The 20927-nt window shown below is 33.8% G+C and overlaps 1 protein-coding gene across 3 annotated transcripts in view; it reads left to right on the top strand.

The window, feature by feature from the left end:
• Nucleotides 1-20927, top strand: part of EPHA6 (EPH receptor A6) — an 889912-nt gene that overhangs the window by 355701 nt on the left and 513284 nt on the right. The window contains exon 4 of one of the 3 annotated variants that reach the window (XM_079100537.1): nt 3035-3190. The exons of the other annotated variants lie outside the window; for them this stretch is intronic. Within the exon in view, the coding sequence (XP_078956663.1) occupies nt 3035-3190 (156 nt within the window). The remainder of the gene's footprint in view (nt 1-3034; nt 3191-20927) is intronic. 3 annotated transcript variants of the gene reach the window in all.

The raw sequence follows: 20927 nt of genomic DNA on the forward strand, positions 1-20927 counted from the left end.
TTAATATCTATATCTGGATAACTTTTTTTAAAAATAAGAAACTACTACCACATCAGATAACTTTTAACTTTCGGAAAGTATTCTGTACAATCCTGACACATGTTGCAAATTTTTCTTACCTTGTGGCAAGCAAGCAATCAAGAGTATTTTGTTTATTTTACTGTCTGGAAGTAAAAGTTTACATACCTTATAAAGAGAAATTAGGGAGTGACAGAGAAAGAAGAAAAGGTATAAAGGAAAGCAGTTAAAAAGTTCTCAAGGCCTAAATACTAATATCCAAATTTTAGCAGAAATACAAGCAAAACCAAACCATACAAATATACAAAATGCTCATTCCAATTAGAGTTCTTGTAATCTCATAGTATCAGTGAACTCAGCATTTGTTATTTTCACTCATTCAGTTTTTCAAGTGTCTGTGAAAACTAAATATGTACTTCAAATCTGCTAGATATTATAAATACTAGAATGGCAGTGCCCATCTCTGGCTTGTGGTAGTCACAAGAACTTAAGATTACAGATGCAATAAAACAGTTATAATCTATTATGTTATGAACTGAAGAGGTTTAGGTTGTATATTATTGATGTGTCATATATAAAGAAAATGTAAATACCTAGGATATTATTTTTTCACATTTTTGTCACCAGACATATTTATGTGTCTATAAATACATGTATTTATATTTGTGTGTGTATGTGTGTGTGAAGTAGGAAGAAAATCCAAATCCACATAGATAATAATTTGAAATGGAAATCTGATTATTAAATAGCTATGTTACCTTGCAATATTTATCATTTTTATCATAGTTAAATCACTTTCAAGATACTAACTACTTTTATCTCTTACTTATTATACAGTGATTCAGCAAGGAAAAAATTTATAAATTTGTAGTAAGATAATTATACCATGATCACAGTATGCACTGAATAGACATGCAAGATTCTGTCCCAAAATTTAATTAGCAGAGTACTCACACACTGTCCAGTTCAATTAAATAATTATATATTGAGCACCTACTGTATGACAAGCCCTAAGCACTATGCAAACCTGTTCTCATGGAGCTTACAGTCATTAAATATTTGCCAAAGGATAACTAATGTAGAAATGACTGAGAGGCACTGAGAAACTTAATTTGTCTAGGAAGTCAGGTATGACTTTCTAAAAGAAGTGAGACCTAAAAGATAACTAGGAGTTAGCAAAACAAGTGGGTTATAAGATGGTGATAGAGAAGAGAAATTCAACAGGGAAAAAGGCTCAAATCAGAAAAAAAGAGCATGGTAAATTCATAGAAATTAAGGGAACCCCTCAGCAACTCATTCATTCATTGCCCAATACTCATCAAGGGCTTAGCACTCCTCTAAGCCTTGGAGAAGCACTTCAATAAATGAAACAGACACAAATCTCTGCTTAATAGAGCTCACATCCTCGTGAGGAATGATTTTTAAAATTAAATATGTCATGTGTCAGGTGTTGCTAAATCATTTGGAGGCAAGAAAAGCAAGGGAAGGGGAATATGGAATATTGTGATATGGTGTAGCAAGAGTTGACGTTTAAAAAGGGGATCACACAAGGAAGGCTTCGCTGATACCAAGACATTTGAACAAAGACCTGATGTAAGGAGAGAGCAAGCCTTGTACATACTTATCTGGATAAAGCATGTGATAAAGATCCTGTGGCAGAAGCAAGCTTTACTCTAAGTATGGAATAAAATTCTAAGAGGAAATAACATATTAACTTAAAACCTTTCACATAAGATGTTAATATTTAAAATCCTGTTTAGTTATAAAAAAAATTAATTAAATTTTTTGGCACAAAAATTAAGCTAAAAGCATGCTACTTTATAGTAAATGGTGTTTATAGCTGAAATTTGAAGAGCTGATAAAAGGAAGGAAATATTTAGCTCTTGTCTATGTATCTTTAAAATATTTAGTGATATTTAAAATAACATTGGAACCATCTGAATGCAAACTCTCCATTTAGATTTACATATCTCATTAAATTGGTTTTTAGGTTTTTAGTATTTTAATAGCTTAAAGATATTGTTTAAGTTTCTCAAGAGGTTCAACTTTTGAAATTATTTGGAAATTAATAAAAAACTCAAAGTTTTGGGATGATAAATTGCATAATTAAGTAGAAAACATTTATTCAATAAAATATAAAAAAGTTTCTCTTACTGGAAATTTTATGATACATTTTCTTATAGCTCCTATGCCACACATTCAAACTTAGAAATTGCAGGCTTTTAAAGAATATTTTAATTATGAAAATATGAGCAGATTATTTATTATTTATACACTGAATTTCCACAGGTTTAGAGACGTATTTTGGTGACACAGTCCTTTTTCTTATTAACCTCGTAGCACTTCTTTGTCATCAAGTTAAAGACTGATGGAGATGTTCATGTGTTCATCACTGTTTATTGATACTGATCCTGAAAAACCTCTATGTAGAATTATTAATTTACAGTTATCTTCAATTAATAAATTATTTAAGATATTTTATTAAAACAAACATAAACTATCAAAAAACTAATGTAGATCTACCACACACAAAAGAAAACTTAACCACTAACAGAAGTGTTAAAAACATTCCCAGCCAAATTGGGACTTTGTCCTTGCATACTTAGAAGGACTGAGGGGAAATCAAAATCTAAGTACACTTTGAACCATGTGATTTAGTGTTATTAATGCCACCTCCCCAAATTACACAAAATCATCTTTTTTACTGCCAATTATAGACATCTTCTCATTTAGGTAAGCACTAATGTTTTGTGTGTATGCTCATGTTCGTGTGTAAGGGTGATTGTGTATGTTCCTTAGGTACACTTTTAAAAACTAGTAAGCAACCTCAGCTAAATAGGACGTGGTTGTGTTACTAATGTTGAATAGCTAATTTCACTGCTTAGTAACATATATTGACCTTTCTGTGTATGTATGGTGCTGAACTCTGACGTCCAAAATATGTACAAATTAAAATGTTGTACAGAAGAATTCTAGCATAATAACTAAAAAGAAATTGTTTCTTCTGCCTTTACAGCTTGCAGACCAGGATTCTATAAAGCCTTTGCTGGTAACACAAAGTGTTCTAAATGCCCTCCGCATAGTTTAACCTACATGGAAGCAACATCTGTCTGTCAGTGTGAAAAGGGTTACTTCCGAGCTGTAAAAGATCCACCTTCTATGGCATGCACCAGTAAGTCTCTCCATTTTGGATTTGCACATCCTGTTTCCAACCCTTTAGATTTCTTTATTTGAAATTTTAAAAATAAGTAAATGTACAATTTCCTGTATCATCAATGCCATTTGTCTTTGATAATAATTAAGGAAAAGCTGTCCCTTTTCAGCATGGTTGCTTTCAAACACTTGCAGAGTGTGTTTACTCCTCAAAATTTGTACAATCCTTAATATACAAATACCAGAATTGGCATGAGGCCCTGCAGGTTTTCCCTATCCAAAATCTGTCTTTAAGAAATTTCAGCAGTTTAAGACTACATGAGAAATTATAAATAAGACCTCTGTTCTTTGCTTTGACTATTTTAAGGCACATCAGTGTAGGAATATGAAGTTTTGTGTGAGGAAGAATACAGAAAACTTTAAAAATCCTTGTAATTGTTATGCAGAAAAGCTCTTTTCCGTGGCATTTTCTTTAAAAGAAGGTAGTTTTTAGTTGTCCACATTTCACTTCACACTTCAGTATTTTGGTTAGGACCAATAGAACATTAAATCTAAATGTGAAGGTCACTTTAATGCATGCACCTGGAATTTAAAATTATTTATTGACTTTTATTATTCAAGTATTGTGGAATATCTGAACATTTATAAAATAGAAATGAATATATTAATGAATTGCTAGACAAGGCAAAAGGAAAATGTCACCCCTTCGTTATAAAAGCTTATTAAAATCATAAACAAGATATTTTAGTGAACACTTGACTTTCCTAGTGATGAATTTATACCAAAATGTTACTTCTTTTATGTAATTCCACAGGAGCAAAAATAGGTTGAGAATCATGTAATGCCACATTTTCCTTAGAGATAATGATGGAGATATTCCATTTTTTAACTTAATTGATGTCATTTATAGATTTGTCTGTTATTACCATAGATTTTGTTACAAAATGTTGTTGCAGAACATATTTAATAAAAATTCAACACATTCACTAGCAATAATTTTCACTTTCTGATTATAAATGCTGAATGACTACTTTCTTCAGAAAATTACAACCTGGGAAATTGCTACTTAGATTTTTTTTTTTCCCAGAGAATATATTTTAAATTTATAAATAAGAAAAGGAAAATTCTGAACATTATTAGTTCTCATTTGATTGTGAAAACAGTTTTTAACAGGAAAACTTTATTATTAATATAGATGTGTAATCCCTCTTGTATATTTACTGTATTTTATTATATTATACTGTGGACAACGCACTCCAGCTTAGCTAGATGGAACTATTTCAAACAGCTGCATTCCTATGAGGGGTGCATCCCTCAAAACCTATGTAGGACACGGAGCAAAGTCTCCTGAGTGACAGAGGAGAATCTCCTCTGTTTGTTTATAGGCCATAAATTGATGGCACGAATTGGTTGCCATTCATAGAATCTTTCCAAGGTAGTGCAGGTGGATCGGAAAGGCTGGTCGTTTGGAGTGAGAGACTAACTAAGGATGTAAATATAGGATCAAAACAACGTACATGAATCTGGCAAGTTACTGAATTCATTGTTGAATCACATATGTGTATTTATCAGCTTATCATTTTCTTTATGTCCTTTTTAAATGCTTGATACTATAAATAACATTTTAAAAATGCTAGCCTGCCTTGGCCAAACCAAGTGGAAGCAGAGAAATTTATGATTCTGTCATCTTTGGGCAGAGCTTTAGACGGGAACAAAGTGCCATGTTCGCTATTGGGGAGGGAACAACAATTTTCTTTCTACCTTTCATAGTTTTCGGCAGTGACAGACCCCTGTAACAAAAGATAGAGTAACAAGAGAAAAGCAAAGGTTAAAAAAGTGGGATCGATTCAGGCTAAAATGTCATTTTTAACTGAAACAAAGAATGCAGGATATTAAAAGGGGTCAATGTGGGGGCAGATGCTCAGGGAAAGCACCATAAGCCAAGTCTGTTATGCAGGTTTAGGTCACCGCCTTCCTCAGGAGGAGAGCATCTGATGATTTAGTCATCCTTCTCTTCCCCAAAAGATGGACAGCCTTACAAATGGAGGTTTCCCTTATGGATGTACATTTATTTCCCTCAGGAAAGAGTAACTCTGTTTTCAGAGCTTGTCCTATGTCTGCAATTTCTTAAAATAATTATCTCAAAACCATACAAAAAAATTTCATGTCAAAGAGGCATATTTTGGAGTGGTATATGCTGTCTCCTAAATTGTCATCAGGGATCAAAAGAGAGAACCCCCGAAGAAAGGTACAATGTGGAACCTCGATCAGGTTTCCCTAGTTCAGCCATTGGAAAATCCCTTCTCAAGTCTCCTCTATGGTATCTCCTAGAGGGCATTTTCGCCTAGTTTAGCAAAGACTGAGTGTAGTGTATATAATAAGTGTACTTCCTTTTACAGCCAGATTATCTGAGAGTGAATCTTGGTGCTTATTAGCTATGGAAATCTGGGTGAATCATTTAGCCTCTCTTAACCTCAGTTGCACCATCTAGAGTGATAACAGGATATAACTTTTGCTGCTGTCATGATTATTAAGTTATTTGAAAAGTACTAGAAATTGTACTTTGCACAGAGCAGATGGTACATACACATAAATGTTTGTTAAAGTAAGTTGTTATTTTATGACATTTTGAAAGAGTTTCCAATGTTAGTATTTCACTATTAAATATGGTGAGACTATCATGCTGGACTCGTGGCTTCCATCGTTTGTATTCCTACCATCTAAAAAAATTTAACATACTGAATTTTTAAATCTGTTCACAAAACATAGTAAGTCCTGCAGCTCTAAGTCTGTCTGTAATCATTATTGTTTTCTGATTTCTACTCTGACTAGTACTGATTCTGCAACATATGTAGAATAAGCAAGGACCATGAACTCCAAAGCATCATGTCTCCTAAAAATTAAATGATTCGATTGTGAGGAAGAAAATCAGAAAAAGGACAAATTAGGAGGTCATTGTGTTATAAGGCTGGGACCTGCCCTGCAAAGCAGGGGCAGTTGCTCCAGTCCTTGGGTGCTGATTCTTATGACTCTGCTGAAAAGAGTTTGAGTGAAAAACAGAATAATAAGCAAAAGTTCAGTGGAGTGAGAAGTGAGGGTAGGGTACAGCATAGGAACTGCACAAACCACCTCGAAGAAAGGATATGGTGCTCACAATTTTGGAATTTTTAAGGAAACTGAGTCCACCTGTTTTGTCTCAAATACCCCATCCTCTTAATTGGTTTATTTTACCCTTTGAATAGGCCCATCAAATTTTCTTTGTGAAGGTCTTTATGTTTTGGCTATTAGAGTGACTGAGGATTGTGACATAGTTCTGATGATAGGAAGAGTCCTGGAAACTTGTTTACAAGAGATAATGATGACATGATTTATTGGTCTGGAAACTGGGAAACTGTAGTTTTTCTTAATTAAGTTTGAGGGTGGTTTTGATATAGTAGGCTGCCATCTTCCAGGTGCTGGTCTGTAAGTTAAGGTTTCCTGTGGTTTTTAGTTGCCTTCCATTGTCCTTTCTCTTACCTACCTGTATATGGCTAACTACCCTACCCAAAGATTGAACAAGTAGACTTAAGATGCCATATTAAAATATAGCAAGATATAGAATTTTTATAGAACTTTTGAGTCTGAGAATCCAACAAGCTGTCAATCATTCCTGTTTTTCATTAAATGCAAACAATAGCCAAATTTTAATAGACACACATTCCATTCACTTCCAGATCTTCTATCTCTATAAATGTGGCATTCTTTATTCCCTAATAGTTTATTAACTAAGAATCAGAATTCAGAACAGTAAATAATCAAATCCATCATTTTTCTGGTGTTTTCTCTCAATGTTAGCATTTAAAACATTGCTTTCAGAGAACCTTCTAGGCATTTAAAAGTAAACATTCCTTCCTTAGTACTGGGGCAGGGAGAGAGGTAACTAAGATTTTGAATGTATGCTTATTCTTTTTTTTAATGAAAGACTGAACTATTGGAAATGACTGACATTCAGCCAATAAATGGCCTAGCAGGAAAAGATTTTATACATTGATGCTCAACCCCAGGGCCATATTGGCCCCAACCTACTATTTTGCAATTCCAAAGAAAACTTGGAAGACTAAGCAGAGAGAATTTGGACATTTTATTACTCATGTGCACCTCAGCAGTGGAGGGCAAGACAACATGGAAAGCCATAGGACTCAGGATATAGCTTAGTGGCAGAGTGCTTGCCTAGCATGCACAAAGCCCTGGATTCAATTCCCAGTACTAAATTTCTCCTTGCCTCCCCCTGCCTAAATGGAAAAAAAAAAAAAAAAATGGAAAGTCATACTGCTCCCTCAACAGGGGGAATGTATAGGATAGATTGCATGCCCACCGTGCAGATAGCTCTCAGATGTTTTGTGAGAATGTTCTTTAAGACTGGGGACAGGGAAGTGCCCAGTTGCCCCTCTCCATTTTCTTCATTACTGTATTATCTCACTGCCTGAACCAACAAGCTTTCCTAGGCACTGACTAGTGTTTACCCCAGTGATAGATATAGTGGGTGATCATATATTTGATATGACTTTAAAAACCCTAAGAACCCTTTTCCTAATGCCCTCCTCAATACAATAACCTAATGTTTTCTGGTACAACAGGAACTGTGATTTAATCTTAAGACTTTTATTGTCTCTTTGGTTTTGTAAATCTGAGACACATAAGTGATCTATCAACATAATGTGTTTTTGGGTTTCAAATGACTGAAGTCTGAAAACTAAATGTCTTTTATACATGCCTAATCCCTCAGATTCTGGTGGTGATCTGCTTCTCCTTCGGTCTTCACTTAGGCCTGGCCATTATTGCTCATTTCTCATCTAACTTTTTCTACTAACTCCTTCCTTGCAACATATAATATATAAATTTCTATCACTAAAAAATGCCTCTGGTTCAGTTTTTCTTTCTTCTAAAACAAACACTTTGGAAGAGCAGTCACTTTTATGCCTTTTTTTAACTTTTAATATTCTTTTAAATCATTGCACTCAGATTCTTGCTGCTCACTCTCCTGCAGTTGGATTTCTCCTGCCACTGTAAGCATCTAAGAGGATCACTAATGATCTTCATTGCCATTTTGTATCAGAAACACTTTTTGTCCTGTTATTCATGACATTTAACTCTGTTGATTTTTTTTATTAAAATCTTTTTTTTTTTTTACGGACTGCATTTTGATTCATTGTACACAAATGGGGTACAACTTTTCATACTTCTACCTCTGAGCTACATCCCAGCTCCAGGCACAATTTTTTTTCTTTGACTATTTTCATTCCATGAGTGATTGATTCTGTAGTTGTAAACCCTGCAAAAAAGGAGAGCCAAAGGTTGTAATAGGCTAAGGAAGTGGTCGATGCTAATATGAACACGGTACATAGAAACTGTACTTTTGAAAGTTTACAGTGAAACATAGGTTTGATGGAATATGTCCTGAACTAAATGGAATGAGGTTCAGGATGTGTGATGTACGTAGGAGTAGTAACTATATCTCATCTCTTTTATACCTCCTGTGGATTTTTGCACAGTTCCTGGCACACATGAGTCTCTTAAGAAATATGTGTTGAATTAATGAATAAATGAGGTGGAAGACCAGCTGGGAAACTATGTACTTTTGTATCCAGAATCCTAAAATACTCATCTGTGTAACGGTTTCAGAAATAGATAGATTATGCAGAACTACCTCATTGCACTATGATTCTTCCACATTCTAAAACCCCTGACTGGTACTTTACATGGAGGATGCTAGAAATGCTGAAACACAATTTTAAGCAAATGTAAATCAATGATGCAATTAGAAGCAATGCCAAAGAGTGAATCTTTGGGATGAGGTAGTAAATTAGACTCATTTTTATGTATTGCTTTAGACCCACGTATGTTTATCTGTAGGCTTGTGTACATATGCTTTTACTATAACTTTCCCAGAGTGTCACATCCTACAATAAAAATGTGCTCTAAAACTTAGAGACGTACTTAGAATTGTATTATTTATCAATATCTCAACTGGATTGCTTTGAATAATGGCATCATCAGTCTACTTTCTTATAGCTCAAATGACCAGTTACATTGCATAACAAACTATTGTAGTTTAAGGGAATCAAAAATATTTACATTTTTATTGAGCAAACAGCATGCTATTCATGGCTGTGACCTTGGGCCACGGATGATCTGAAATGTGGTTCATAGCCAGCCACAATAAAATTATTTCATGTGTTTATAGATCTCACAAGATATAATTTTATACTTTAATCTGACTCACTGTATTTTGTCCTTTTCTATTATTCTAATTCCATATATTAAAAATCTATTAGAAGTGTTTTGAGATGCCTTAGAGGTTCTAAATGGAGGTAGGCTTACATTTGAATAATTTAAATGACCTACTAATGATGGTCAGTGCCCAATGTCACAAAGTTCTTTTGAAATATACAAAACTAAATGTTGCTTAGTCAGGTTCTCCAGAGAGAGAGAGAGAGACCAATAGCAGAGAGACAGACAAAGAGATAAATATAGAGATTGGTAAGACAGGATTTATTAGGGGAATTGGCTCACAGGATTATGGAGGCCTGGGATGCCCACAACAGGCTACCTGAAAGCTAGAGACCCTGGGATGTCAGCAGAAGGCTCAATTTAAGTTGAAAGCCTGAGAACCTAGGAGGCTTCTGGTTTATGCACTAGAGTACAAAGGCCAGAGAGCCTGAGGTTCTGATGCCAGAAGGAAAGTTTGTTTTGCGGGTCCAGGAGAGAGAGACTTCTTCCCCAGAAGAATTCACCTTCCCTCTGTTTTTAGTTCTATCCAGATCTCCATATGGTTCTCTAAATGATGCCTTCCCATTTAGTCCACTCTGATTCACATGCCAGTCTTCTCTGGATATGTTCTCACAGACACTCCTGAAATAATGCGCTAAGTATTCTTTAATCTACTTACCTTTCTACTGGGACATAGAAATAATTTGCTTTTTTGGGAAGAGTACTCAAGGTGATAGAACTACATCTTAGTCTTGTGGAAAACATCAAAAATAAGTCTAGTTTCAATAGCCCTAATGATTTTGTGCCAAAGAAAGTGGTCCCAGGAAGTTTGGTCCAGAAGAGGATACCTTTAAGAGAGTTGACATTTCCTTCTTTGAAATTAAAAAAAAAAAAAAAAAATTATTAAAAAAAAAAAAAAGTTGTCTCCTCACATGGTTTCCTAAGCAGAAAGTCTAGGAAAGCCTAGACCTCATCCAGTTTGTTTAAAATAAGAAAAATCTGAATCCTGTGAATGAAAAACATAAAACCACGACCTTTTTTTTTTTTTTTTTGCTGAAAATTGCACAGCTGCCTGAATGAATGAAGACAATAGTTTACAAAGGAAATGCTTAAACCTTCTTCCATTCTTTCTTCAGTGGAGTAGACAAAGGGAATGAAGGGAAGTGATGGCGGGGGTGTGGGGGTGAGTCAAGGAAACAGTGGAATGAATCTGACCTACCTTTCTGTGTACATATGTGAATATACAACAGTGAATAGCACCACCATGTACAAGGCACTAATTAAAAAAAAGAAAAGAAAACCAAAAACTAAGTAACAGAAAGATCAGTAGAGTAGGGGGAAGGGAACAGGGAAAGAGAAGAGAAAGGAAAGGGAAAGTACTAGGACTGAACTAGAACAAATTATATTCAGTGCTTCTATAATTATATTAAAATGAATCCTATTGTTATGTGTAACCAAAGAGAACCAATAAAAAAAAGAAAATGTTTAAACCTGGATGATTTCCCTTTGTATTTTGATTGAAGAAGAAAACAAACATTTTAAATCTACTTTATTTTATTCACTTGAGTTTTATATTGTTTTCAATGTTATTTTACAATGCTGTTTATTTTTAAGGCTCCAATGAAATAATAGTGTTTTATCATTTAGTTACCTAGCTTAACTTCATTAATAATCCTTTGTAGTTAGAATTCACAAAGAACTTTCACATATGTATCTCTACCTTTCATGTGAACTGAGCGGTAAATACATTATCTCCATTTTAAGATGAGAAGTTAAAACCAAGCAGAGTCTATGTAATTTTCTGAATACTGTAATACTGTCTGACTCTGGGCTAAAGTAAAAATTAAGTACAATTGTGAAACCTGAAAAATGTTAATTAATGCAAAAAACAAATATAAATTAAGACAATGATAAACATTTTAAAATACAAATATTAAGTAATACAGACTTGTTAGTACTCAGGAACAGTAAATGGCAGGAAAATTTTTCCTTTTATATAAGCTATTAGAATCAATACTGCCTTTCTGCTACAAATTTAAGCAGTTGACAGAAAAAATATGATTGCTCATTAGGAACTGTCCCTCCTCCAAAAAAAAAATCTTGAGTGGTGCATTAGTTTCCAACAAAATAATTCATCTACATGAATTTCATTTGTTATTTACACCTATACATTTAAGTGTTCATTTATTTTCAATTTAAATGTTTCTATTTACTATTTTCCTTTGAATGCTATGAACAGTGATAAGTTTATGACTACAGAGCATTTTTAATACAGTAGTACTTACTTTTCTGATGTTTGAGTAACCTGAGATGAGTCTTGGTTCAAAAATACTAATTGAATATTTCTGAAATAAACTGTCCATGAGGTCTTTTTGTTTTGAAGAATTGAACCCAAGACCTGTGCCACAGTATGGAGAATGCTCTACCACTGAACCACAACAGGGCCTATTGGTACACTTTAAATTCTTCACCGTTTAGTGCATAATGATGATATTTTTGCACTGTCCCACTCCATCCTGCCAAGATGTGAGTAATCCATGCTATATATGCTGCCTGACCCATGGCAGTTGTGAAAGAAAGAAACCATATTACATAATGGTTGTAGTATTTTGTTGTGATTGTTCTATTTCATTTTGAGTTGTTGTTAACTTCTCAGTGTGCCTGATTTATAAATTAAACTTTATCGTAGATTTATATACATAGGAAAACGTGTTTGCATATAGAGGGTTCAGAACTATTCATGGTTTCCAGAATCCACTGGAGGTCTTTGAACATTACCCTTGAAAATAAGGAGAGATTACTGTATCTGGGATTGGAGTAAAAGTTCATCAGTATCTTACCATGACTTCATTTACTATGGAGCATTGTAATAGGTTGGACAAAATGAGGACATTGACTTATATTATATGATTGTCAGCTGTATTTTCTGGCCTGACTACATTATCATTTGAAGAGGTTATCAAGATTTTTTTAAGAAAAAGCAACTATCAATGTGGTTGTGGTTTTCAGAAGTAGGTTATTTTCCTTGATTCTTAGGTTCTGGACCCTGAAAGTAACTCCTCCATTGGTACTATTTCCCTGGTCATGGTTTCATCTTCTAGGAGAGCCTTTCTCCCAAAGATACTCCTTAGCCGTATCTAAGAACAGATGCTTTTAAATGAGTCTTCTTCAGGATCTAAGCAGGCCACTCAACCAGTAATTATAAATGGTGGTTTACAAAAGCAGCTTTACCTTTTATGTACATCGTATGTTAGCTCAGGGCTTAGCCCAAATCCGGGACCCAAAAGTTATCGTGAAAATTTTAACCCAATCTGATCCAGACTGGTAGCTTTTCATAGCAAGGTAGCTCACGAATCTCAAATAGTTGGTTGTCTTTTCATCTGTTAGTTTTGTTCTGTTCAATGTATCAGTATTTCCAAACTCATAAATCATGTGGAGATATACCTCTTTCAGCTTAACCAATGTACCTTGGTTTTTATTGGGCTTCTTGAGAGAGCCATGCCTTTAGAATCTTTTTCTTTGAGTATTTGTCACTAGTGGACTTATGGGTATCAAATTAATTGATTCAAAATTTTTAATAAAGTTGTGGTAACCTAGTCCTTGAATTAGTCTGTGAGGGTTTACCACTTAAAAGATATCTTGTTAGAAGCAAATGAGAAAGTTGATTCTTTCAACCTACAAGACAGGAATCTTGGGCATCTCTATATTCATGTCCATTTTCTCTTTGCAAACAGCAAAAAAGCAAACCAATTTTTTTTGTAAGTTCATCTCATAATGTTTTCAAATACAGGTCAATAACATCAAGACACAATATTAACAATCTGTTTCTCAATTTTTTCACCTAAAACTGCAAGCTACTTTGCTGCATTACCAAGTTATCAAATGTTTCACCACATATAAATGGGTTTGATGTCTTTCCAGTTCCAATATTTGTTCTCTTGCCTGGCTTAGGGTCAATATGCAATGTTTTTCCTTTTTTGTTTGTTTGTTATACCAACATCACACTTACATTGCCCATTTCTATAATGTCTGTCTACCTTAATTGGGCTATATTATGGTAAGAAATAATCCAAAATATGAATGGTGGCTTACAACAGCAGTTTACTTTTTGTTTATATCATATACTACCTGTGAGGCTTAGCCATAAGTCTCTTTCTAATTCAATAAATACAGCTGGAAGGATCATTATTTTCCTGGGATCTATTGATCTCTGAAGCAAAAATGAGGAGAATTGATGGAACAATATGATGGTTCTCAAAGCTCCTACTTAAATATCCTATATTTAATTTCATTGTCTATTACATGGGCAAGACCCAGGATCAATCCTACCATGGCAGTCAGTAGAAAGGGTGGGGGAGCTGCAGTCCTCTTGAGTTTGGGGAGTGAATGATTGGAAATAATAATACAGTCTGCTACGCTTTCCCCAGAAATGAGGGGGAGTGGTAATTAAAACAAAGTAAGATAACATTTCACACATTTTTGATTTGCAAAAATCTAAAATGGCTGATTATGTCAACTGTGTTTGAAGATGTGAGAAAATAGAAACTCTCATTCATGATTCTTGAAACCATTAATTTGTATAATCACTTTAGAGAAAAAATTGGTAGTAGATAGTAAAGCTGAAGAGTATATGTCCTCAGTAGTCTATAATCCAGAAATTCCATATTTTTTCAGTAAAATGTTCCTACATATACACCCCAGCTGTGTAAGATAGGTTCATCACAGCACTAGTTTTAATATCAGATTAGTTTTTAAGAAACTTGAATGATCAGCCAAATAGAAATGGATAAATTATGGTATTTCTGTATCGTTGGATGCTAAATATAAGTTGTGATAATAAAGCTATATCTACGTTGTGAAGCATGGATAACCTAAGAATTGTAGTGGAAAACCAAATTTCAAAAATATATGTAAAGTATACATCAAGTTTTACACCAGAAGCAAACAAGTTACTTATGAGTAACTTTATGAGTAAGTTTATGAGTAGCAAGTTATAAGAACAAGGAAAAAAAATCAAAGGAGAAGTAGCAGAAGAGGAAAAGGAGCAGGGTAGAGAGCTCCAAGAGTATCCCTAACATTTTTTTTGTTTGTTTCACATAGAAAGACAAGAACACATGTTGTCAACAGGAGAAATATTTCCACTTATTACACTCATTACATCTGTCAAAACTCCTATATTTGAAGTAAGTTGTTAATAAAAAGTCAATAATTAGCATAAGTTATATGAATGATGATAAATCATGCAGAGTCCAATCTATATAATGGAACAAAAAAAGAATTCTTCACCAAAAAAAAAAAAAAAGAAAACAAAACCCACAATGAACTGGGGGAAAATGTGTAAAGAGTTATATGTTGATATCTGTAAGCATTCAACATAAAGTTATATATTTCCAATTGTTCACATATATATTTATAAATACATGGAAAAATATGGAAGAATTTAAGACTATATCATAAAAGCAATAGCTTGAAGATAATGAAATAGGGTTTAGGAAAGAAGGCAAGTGACTTTTAGCTACATTTTAAAAATAGTGGTTATTTATTGTAATATATTATTTTATATCATAATATTTTAATTACCTTTATAATAAGAATTAAGAGTTGAGTATTCAAAGTTTAGAGGGTGAAGTTGGGAGTAGTTCAGTGTTCATACAGTTTGGAAATATGACCATAATGTCAAAGATGACATATCTGTACAACACAAATAATACTAGACATGTTTTCAAATTCTTTCAATGTTACATGATACTAACAAATATAAGTGAAGATAATACTTGTTCTTTGAATACTTTGTTTAAAATTGCTTAAGAAACAAAGGTTGGAGAACAACAGCATTTTCTCAGAATGCACAATCATGGGAAAATTAGGTCAGGTGAAAGTTTTGCCTAAAATAATATTGTTACTTATGGGAAACAGTGAGTAGTGCAATTAAAAATATGCCTCCTATAATTTGCAAGCCATTTTCTCCAAAGTGATAATGCTTTTTAAATATTTTGGGCAGTTCCCTGTGATGTTAGTCAAGGAATGGGTAAAGCGAAGTTGAATAGAATCCCAGTTATAGCTCTTTAGCCTTAGCACTGTTCTGTCTCTCTCTCTCCCTACTTTTTACCACAAAGTTCTTTCATTGTAGCCCTTTTATGCTCTCTACTTCAGAGACTGGGCATTATTAGATTTTGATCCAAGGAAAGCTTAGATCTATCCTAGGACCACTATTCTCCCTTTCAAATTTTAGGTCACTATGTGTCCTCTACTTAGTTTTTTTAAAAAAATGGAGCTTCTACCACATAAAGCATTTTCTCCTTCAACAGTACAAAATGAACCATTCTTTAAAATGCATGCCGATTCTCTGAAACTTTCATGTGCTATTTTAAGCCTTCTGAGTATTACACTTTAGCCAAGCTCCCTTCCCTTTTGAGGTATGAGAAGATCTGATTACCCTGAACAGAAATATCAGAGTCCTTCCTAAGTTGACCAACCATGATCTATAATCTGTAGATACTTGAGGAAGGTTATAAACAAAGTCAATACAAGTATACAGAATTGAAATCCTTACAGAATATAAATGAGGACATATTAATTTCTGAAAGAAACAGTATGTACAACAAGCCTATATAGTCATGTGTCACTTTATGACAGGGACACATTCTGGGAACTGTGTCTTCAGGTGATTTCTTCATTATGCGAACATTGCAGTGTCTGTCATTGGCCTCACCTCTTGATTCAGTCAAGACACATGGTAAATGTGAACTGAAAAGTCTGCTGCCAGTTGTAACATGGCAAACTGTTCTTCAGCAAAAGTTTTTAATAAATAGAAGGTGTATATTCTAAATAATAATTAAAAGTATAGTATAGTAAATACATAAAGCAGTGACATGGTTGTTTATTATTATCAAGTACTGGATACTGTACATAATTGCATATGCTGTGCTTTTGTATGACCAACGGCACAATAGGTTGATTTATATCACCAATATATTATTTTATATCATAATTATTTTAATTACCTTTATAATAAGAGTCATGTGTCATGTGTCATGGCAATAGGAATTATTTTTCAGCTCCAGCATAACCTCATGAGACCTCTACTATGCTGAGTCATCAAGTCATACTTGGTATTCAGCACGTGACCACTTGCAGCAGATGCTGTCATTTCCCAGTATTTCACTCTCACTTCAGAGTCCATTGTCCCATCCAACTGCCAGCACTTTTATGTTTTATATGAAGACTTTTTTCCTTGCTGCTGGATTCCACTTTGTGGACAACTAATGTTCCCCAGGACCAGACATCAACAAATGACTAATAGGAAATTAGCATATAAAGGCACCAACTTTCTCACTCCTTAGTGTATAATTCTGAGGTCTATGTTCTGCTCATATTTTCATAATTGGCCAGGTAGATTAAAACCCAGTCACTCATAATGGTAACTGGTTTGAAAAAAGTATCTCCTTGATATGCAAACTTCATTTCCTCATCTCATGTCCCCCCACACCCCATCAGGTTCCTTTCTCTTTCCAAATTATAAACTTATACTGGAGTTTTGTATTAGGGTCAATATCTGGAGAACCCAAAATTAAAATAACAATATTGCCTCTTTCTTCTAATTTGTCTTCTCAAAACAGTTTGTAAAGGATTTGAACGCAGTTCAAAGTCGGATGAGAAACTGCAGTTAAAATGCACCTTCACAGTAGCCTAGTGTCTGGAAACATCTGGAGAAATGCAAAAATCTATTATTGTGCCTAAGTCCACATGGTGCTCCTCTCAATTATATGTGACATACCTTTGATTCTGGATTTGACTTGACTCCTAGTTCTCATACGGTTGCTATACTCCAATTTCTTTATTCTGAATTCTAGCACAGAAAATATAGAGCCTCGGGGACCTATTGGAATTAATGAGGAACTGGTGAGCATTTGACTTTGTCCCTTTAATTCTTGAAAATTTCATTTGGCCAAGGAATAAAAAAATTAATAAAATGGGCATTCTATGACTGATTTTTTCCCTTTGCCTAATGTTAAAGTAACAAAGAATATTTTTTCATTAAAAATTATGGTGAAAAGTCTTTATTTTTCCATTTTTCAAGTTTTTCAAATTTTTAACTGATAAATAGGCATTGTCCATATTTATGTGGTACCACATGATTTTTCAGTACGTGTACATATAAATTGTGTAATGTCCCAGTGCATACAAACATATCTGTCTTATCTATCTCCTCAAACATTTATCATTTCTTTATGGCGAAAACATTCAAGCAAAGACTTAACATTGAAAGTCTCAATGTCTGAAGAATCTTCATATATGAGTGAAATAAAAATTGAGGAAACTATATGGTTTTCACTGACTTGGAAGATGGTATTTCTTGATATGTAATTTTCGTCTTCTTGACTGATGAATGAGCCAGTCACGTCTGTCTTTTGCTTAGAGTCTCTTCCAGTTCCCTTTCTCCTCATTTGATGAACAAGTATGGGGCTCTTGTTTTTTGAGTAAGTTTTATGTCTGTTTACAGTTGATCAGAGTGCACTGGCAAGCTGGATGCCCAGAGCCCTGAAGGTACCAGTGTTGACGCAAGTATCTATGAGGCACAGAGAAAGAGAATTCTCCTAACTCTTTTTTTCTCCTTAGCCAAAAACTAATATATTATTTGGGAAAGATAACATATTAGTAAATTTGATTTTGATTAATATTATTAAACCTGATTACCCAGATCTAGAAGTTATGACTGCCTTTTTAACAGAATGGGACGTAGGGGAAGGAAATTAGGTGCAGCAGTGACCTGGTTATTATTTTCCCTTATCTTATTCATAAATGTAAGAATGGGCTTATAGGGAATGTGAATGGAATGTTATAGTTCTTTTTTATGCCTGAATATACATGAGAATTACCTGGGAAGCATTGGAAAACCCTCCCTACCTTTTCTGGAGATGATTTAATTGGCCTGGACATTAGTTTTTTCCACAGTTCCTAGGGAATTCTTGTCTGTCCCTGGGATGGGAAACCACCTGCTAGAAGAAGGCACTATTTACTAAAGAATAGAGTATTGAAACTGGGCAGTAGAATCTGAGTCCTAGAACTGGCTCTGTCACTTTCTGCTGTCTTAACCTCTGTGGCATTGTTTCCGTTCTTTAATAGATAAATACAGTTATTGTTATAACCAAACTCAGATCGTTTCTGCTCTAAGAACCTGAGATTCTAATCATCTCCTTCCTGAAAGAAACTAATTTTTAATTTCAGGCCTTGATGTATACTTTAAAATATAAATATACCCCACGTATGCATATGTCAAAATACATTCTGTCATGTAGAACTAATAAAAAATATAATATACATATGAATCTGATGTTGTCCCTAGCCTCAAGGACTTCATTAGCTAGTGTGGAAGGTTGGGGATGTCCACAAGTTAATTTTAATAGTTTAATTGATGCCAGTACATCGCAGAAAACAATAACTACAAGTAATTGCCTGTTAAACAGAAAAATCACAGTCTCCAAAAGAAACTATGATGTGAGCTCAGCCTTATGGGCCTGTTCTAGGTTAAGGACCAGCATTTGCAAGGCTCTGGAGTGCACAGCCTGTTGGGAGAACAAAAAGTAGGGTGATCACATTAATTGATAAAATGAACAGAATGTTACAAAGACTTCCAGGACCAGGTTTTAAATTCCTGGCACTCATTCAATGATAAGAGGAATAATAGAAGTTTGATAGTTGCATTTGCATTTTACATTTTGAGATATATTCCACATGCCCTCAGGCTCCTTCTGGGTCAGTGCCACACGGAGGTTTTAATTGGTAAAACCAGGAATCAAACTCAAGTCTGAATGCAGAATCTATGAGGTCTTTTTACACTATCATACCATACCACCTCAGGCTTTTCATGTATATTGTAACAAGAAATCCTTTTCACCTTATAAATTTGCTGTGATTGAATGAATGAGATGGTGCATGTATGATATTTCACTGCATGCTTAATATATATTAAGTGCTCAGTAAATTATGTATTTATTTCCTGTGGTGCTTTTAATCTGGCAACCTCTGTCTACCCTCCAGCAATGCTGGCTTACAGTCTCAGCATTTTTACCTGTATTGCTGTTATATGTTGATTGACAGTCTTCATTGGTCAATTTCTTAGTATAATTTTTCAGCCATCTCACTCAATTGAATTCAATATATATTTACTGAAATCTTACCAGTGCTCAACAGACCATGTAGATGGTCCTATATTAGGTGAAAGAGGATGCGAAAGAAAATACATACATATGTATGCATATATATATACATTTATATATATACATGGTGTTTTATATATATATTATTTATATATGTATATTATTTATATATATATAGTGTTTATATTCTAGGAGCTTGTGTCCAGTAGATGGGAAACTACATATGTTCATAAGCATCTAATACAAGGACAGTGTGGACATAGCCTTGGAGGAAGAGAAAGGGTAGATATGAAGTCTAATGCAGTTCTTTTGTTTGTTATTGTTTTTCTTTTTATAATTAGGTTTGGAATAATGGCTGATTTAAGTTTGTAAGTATTTGGCAATAAGTTTAAGCTACTATAATTCAGAAATGACACATAAGTTGTGATCAAATTGCATCTTAGAAAATACAGGAAAATATCTGTGCAGTTTATGCATTTTATCTATGTTTCAATAACAATGCAAAAACAAAAGCTAATTTATCAGTCATGCATTTGTACTGCATTTCAACATGAGTGTATCATACACATCAAAATATATTTTATAGAATTCAGTAAATGAAAATTTCATTTCCTTCTTTAAATTACCAAGCTATAACCCTTGTCAGTTGCTTTAATATCTCCTAAATCACTGAAGAGGTTTACTCATTAAACATATCTATAAAAATGACAACACTAAAAATCATCTTCGTTTTTTGATGAACTTTTTTTTGTTTGTTTCTTCAGTTTTAAATAATTAACAAAATTTTTTTCCTTTTCAAAGTTATAGTTAATGTAGGAAAATTTAAAATTACCAAAAGCTTAAAATCCATTAACTATTTTTAATAAAATTTGACTTCTTTATTGGGGTGCTTTTATCCTCAATGCAATTTACGCAAGTTACCTGGTTCACAGTATCTTATCCCCTACAAAAAAAAAAAAAAAAGAAAGAAAGAAAAGTAAAAAGGCACCCAGCCTTATTTATCAAAGAAAAGTAAACATGTCTATAAAATATTATTTTTGATTGGGAAATTTACTTGAAAGGAAGACTTGAGGAAGAAAAAATGAAGTTCAATTCAGTTGTGTAATAATCTTTTGTTAAGTTAAAGGAAAATAACTATATTCCTTTTATATAACAGTAAGATATTGTAATTAAATTGCTGGCATCTCCCACACAGTACATTGTCTCAGTGTTCTCATCTGTAATGCAATAATATATATTGAGTAAAGCTAAATCTGGCTTCCCACCTTAATTAAGAAAGTGCTGTTATATGCAGCAACACGTAGGCCTTACATTCCCAGTGCCCACTGAAGACATAAATTCCTCACT

Source organism: Sciurus vulgaris (assembly GCF_902686455.1).
Source record: "Sciurus vulgaris genome assembly, chromosome: 10".
Taxonomy (NCBI): Eukaryota; Metazoa; Chordata; class Mammalia; order Rodentia; family Sciuridae; genus Sciurus; species Sciurus vulgaris.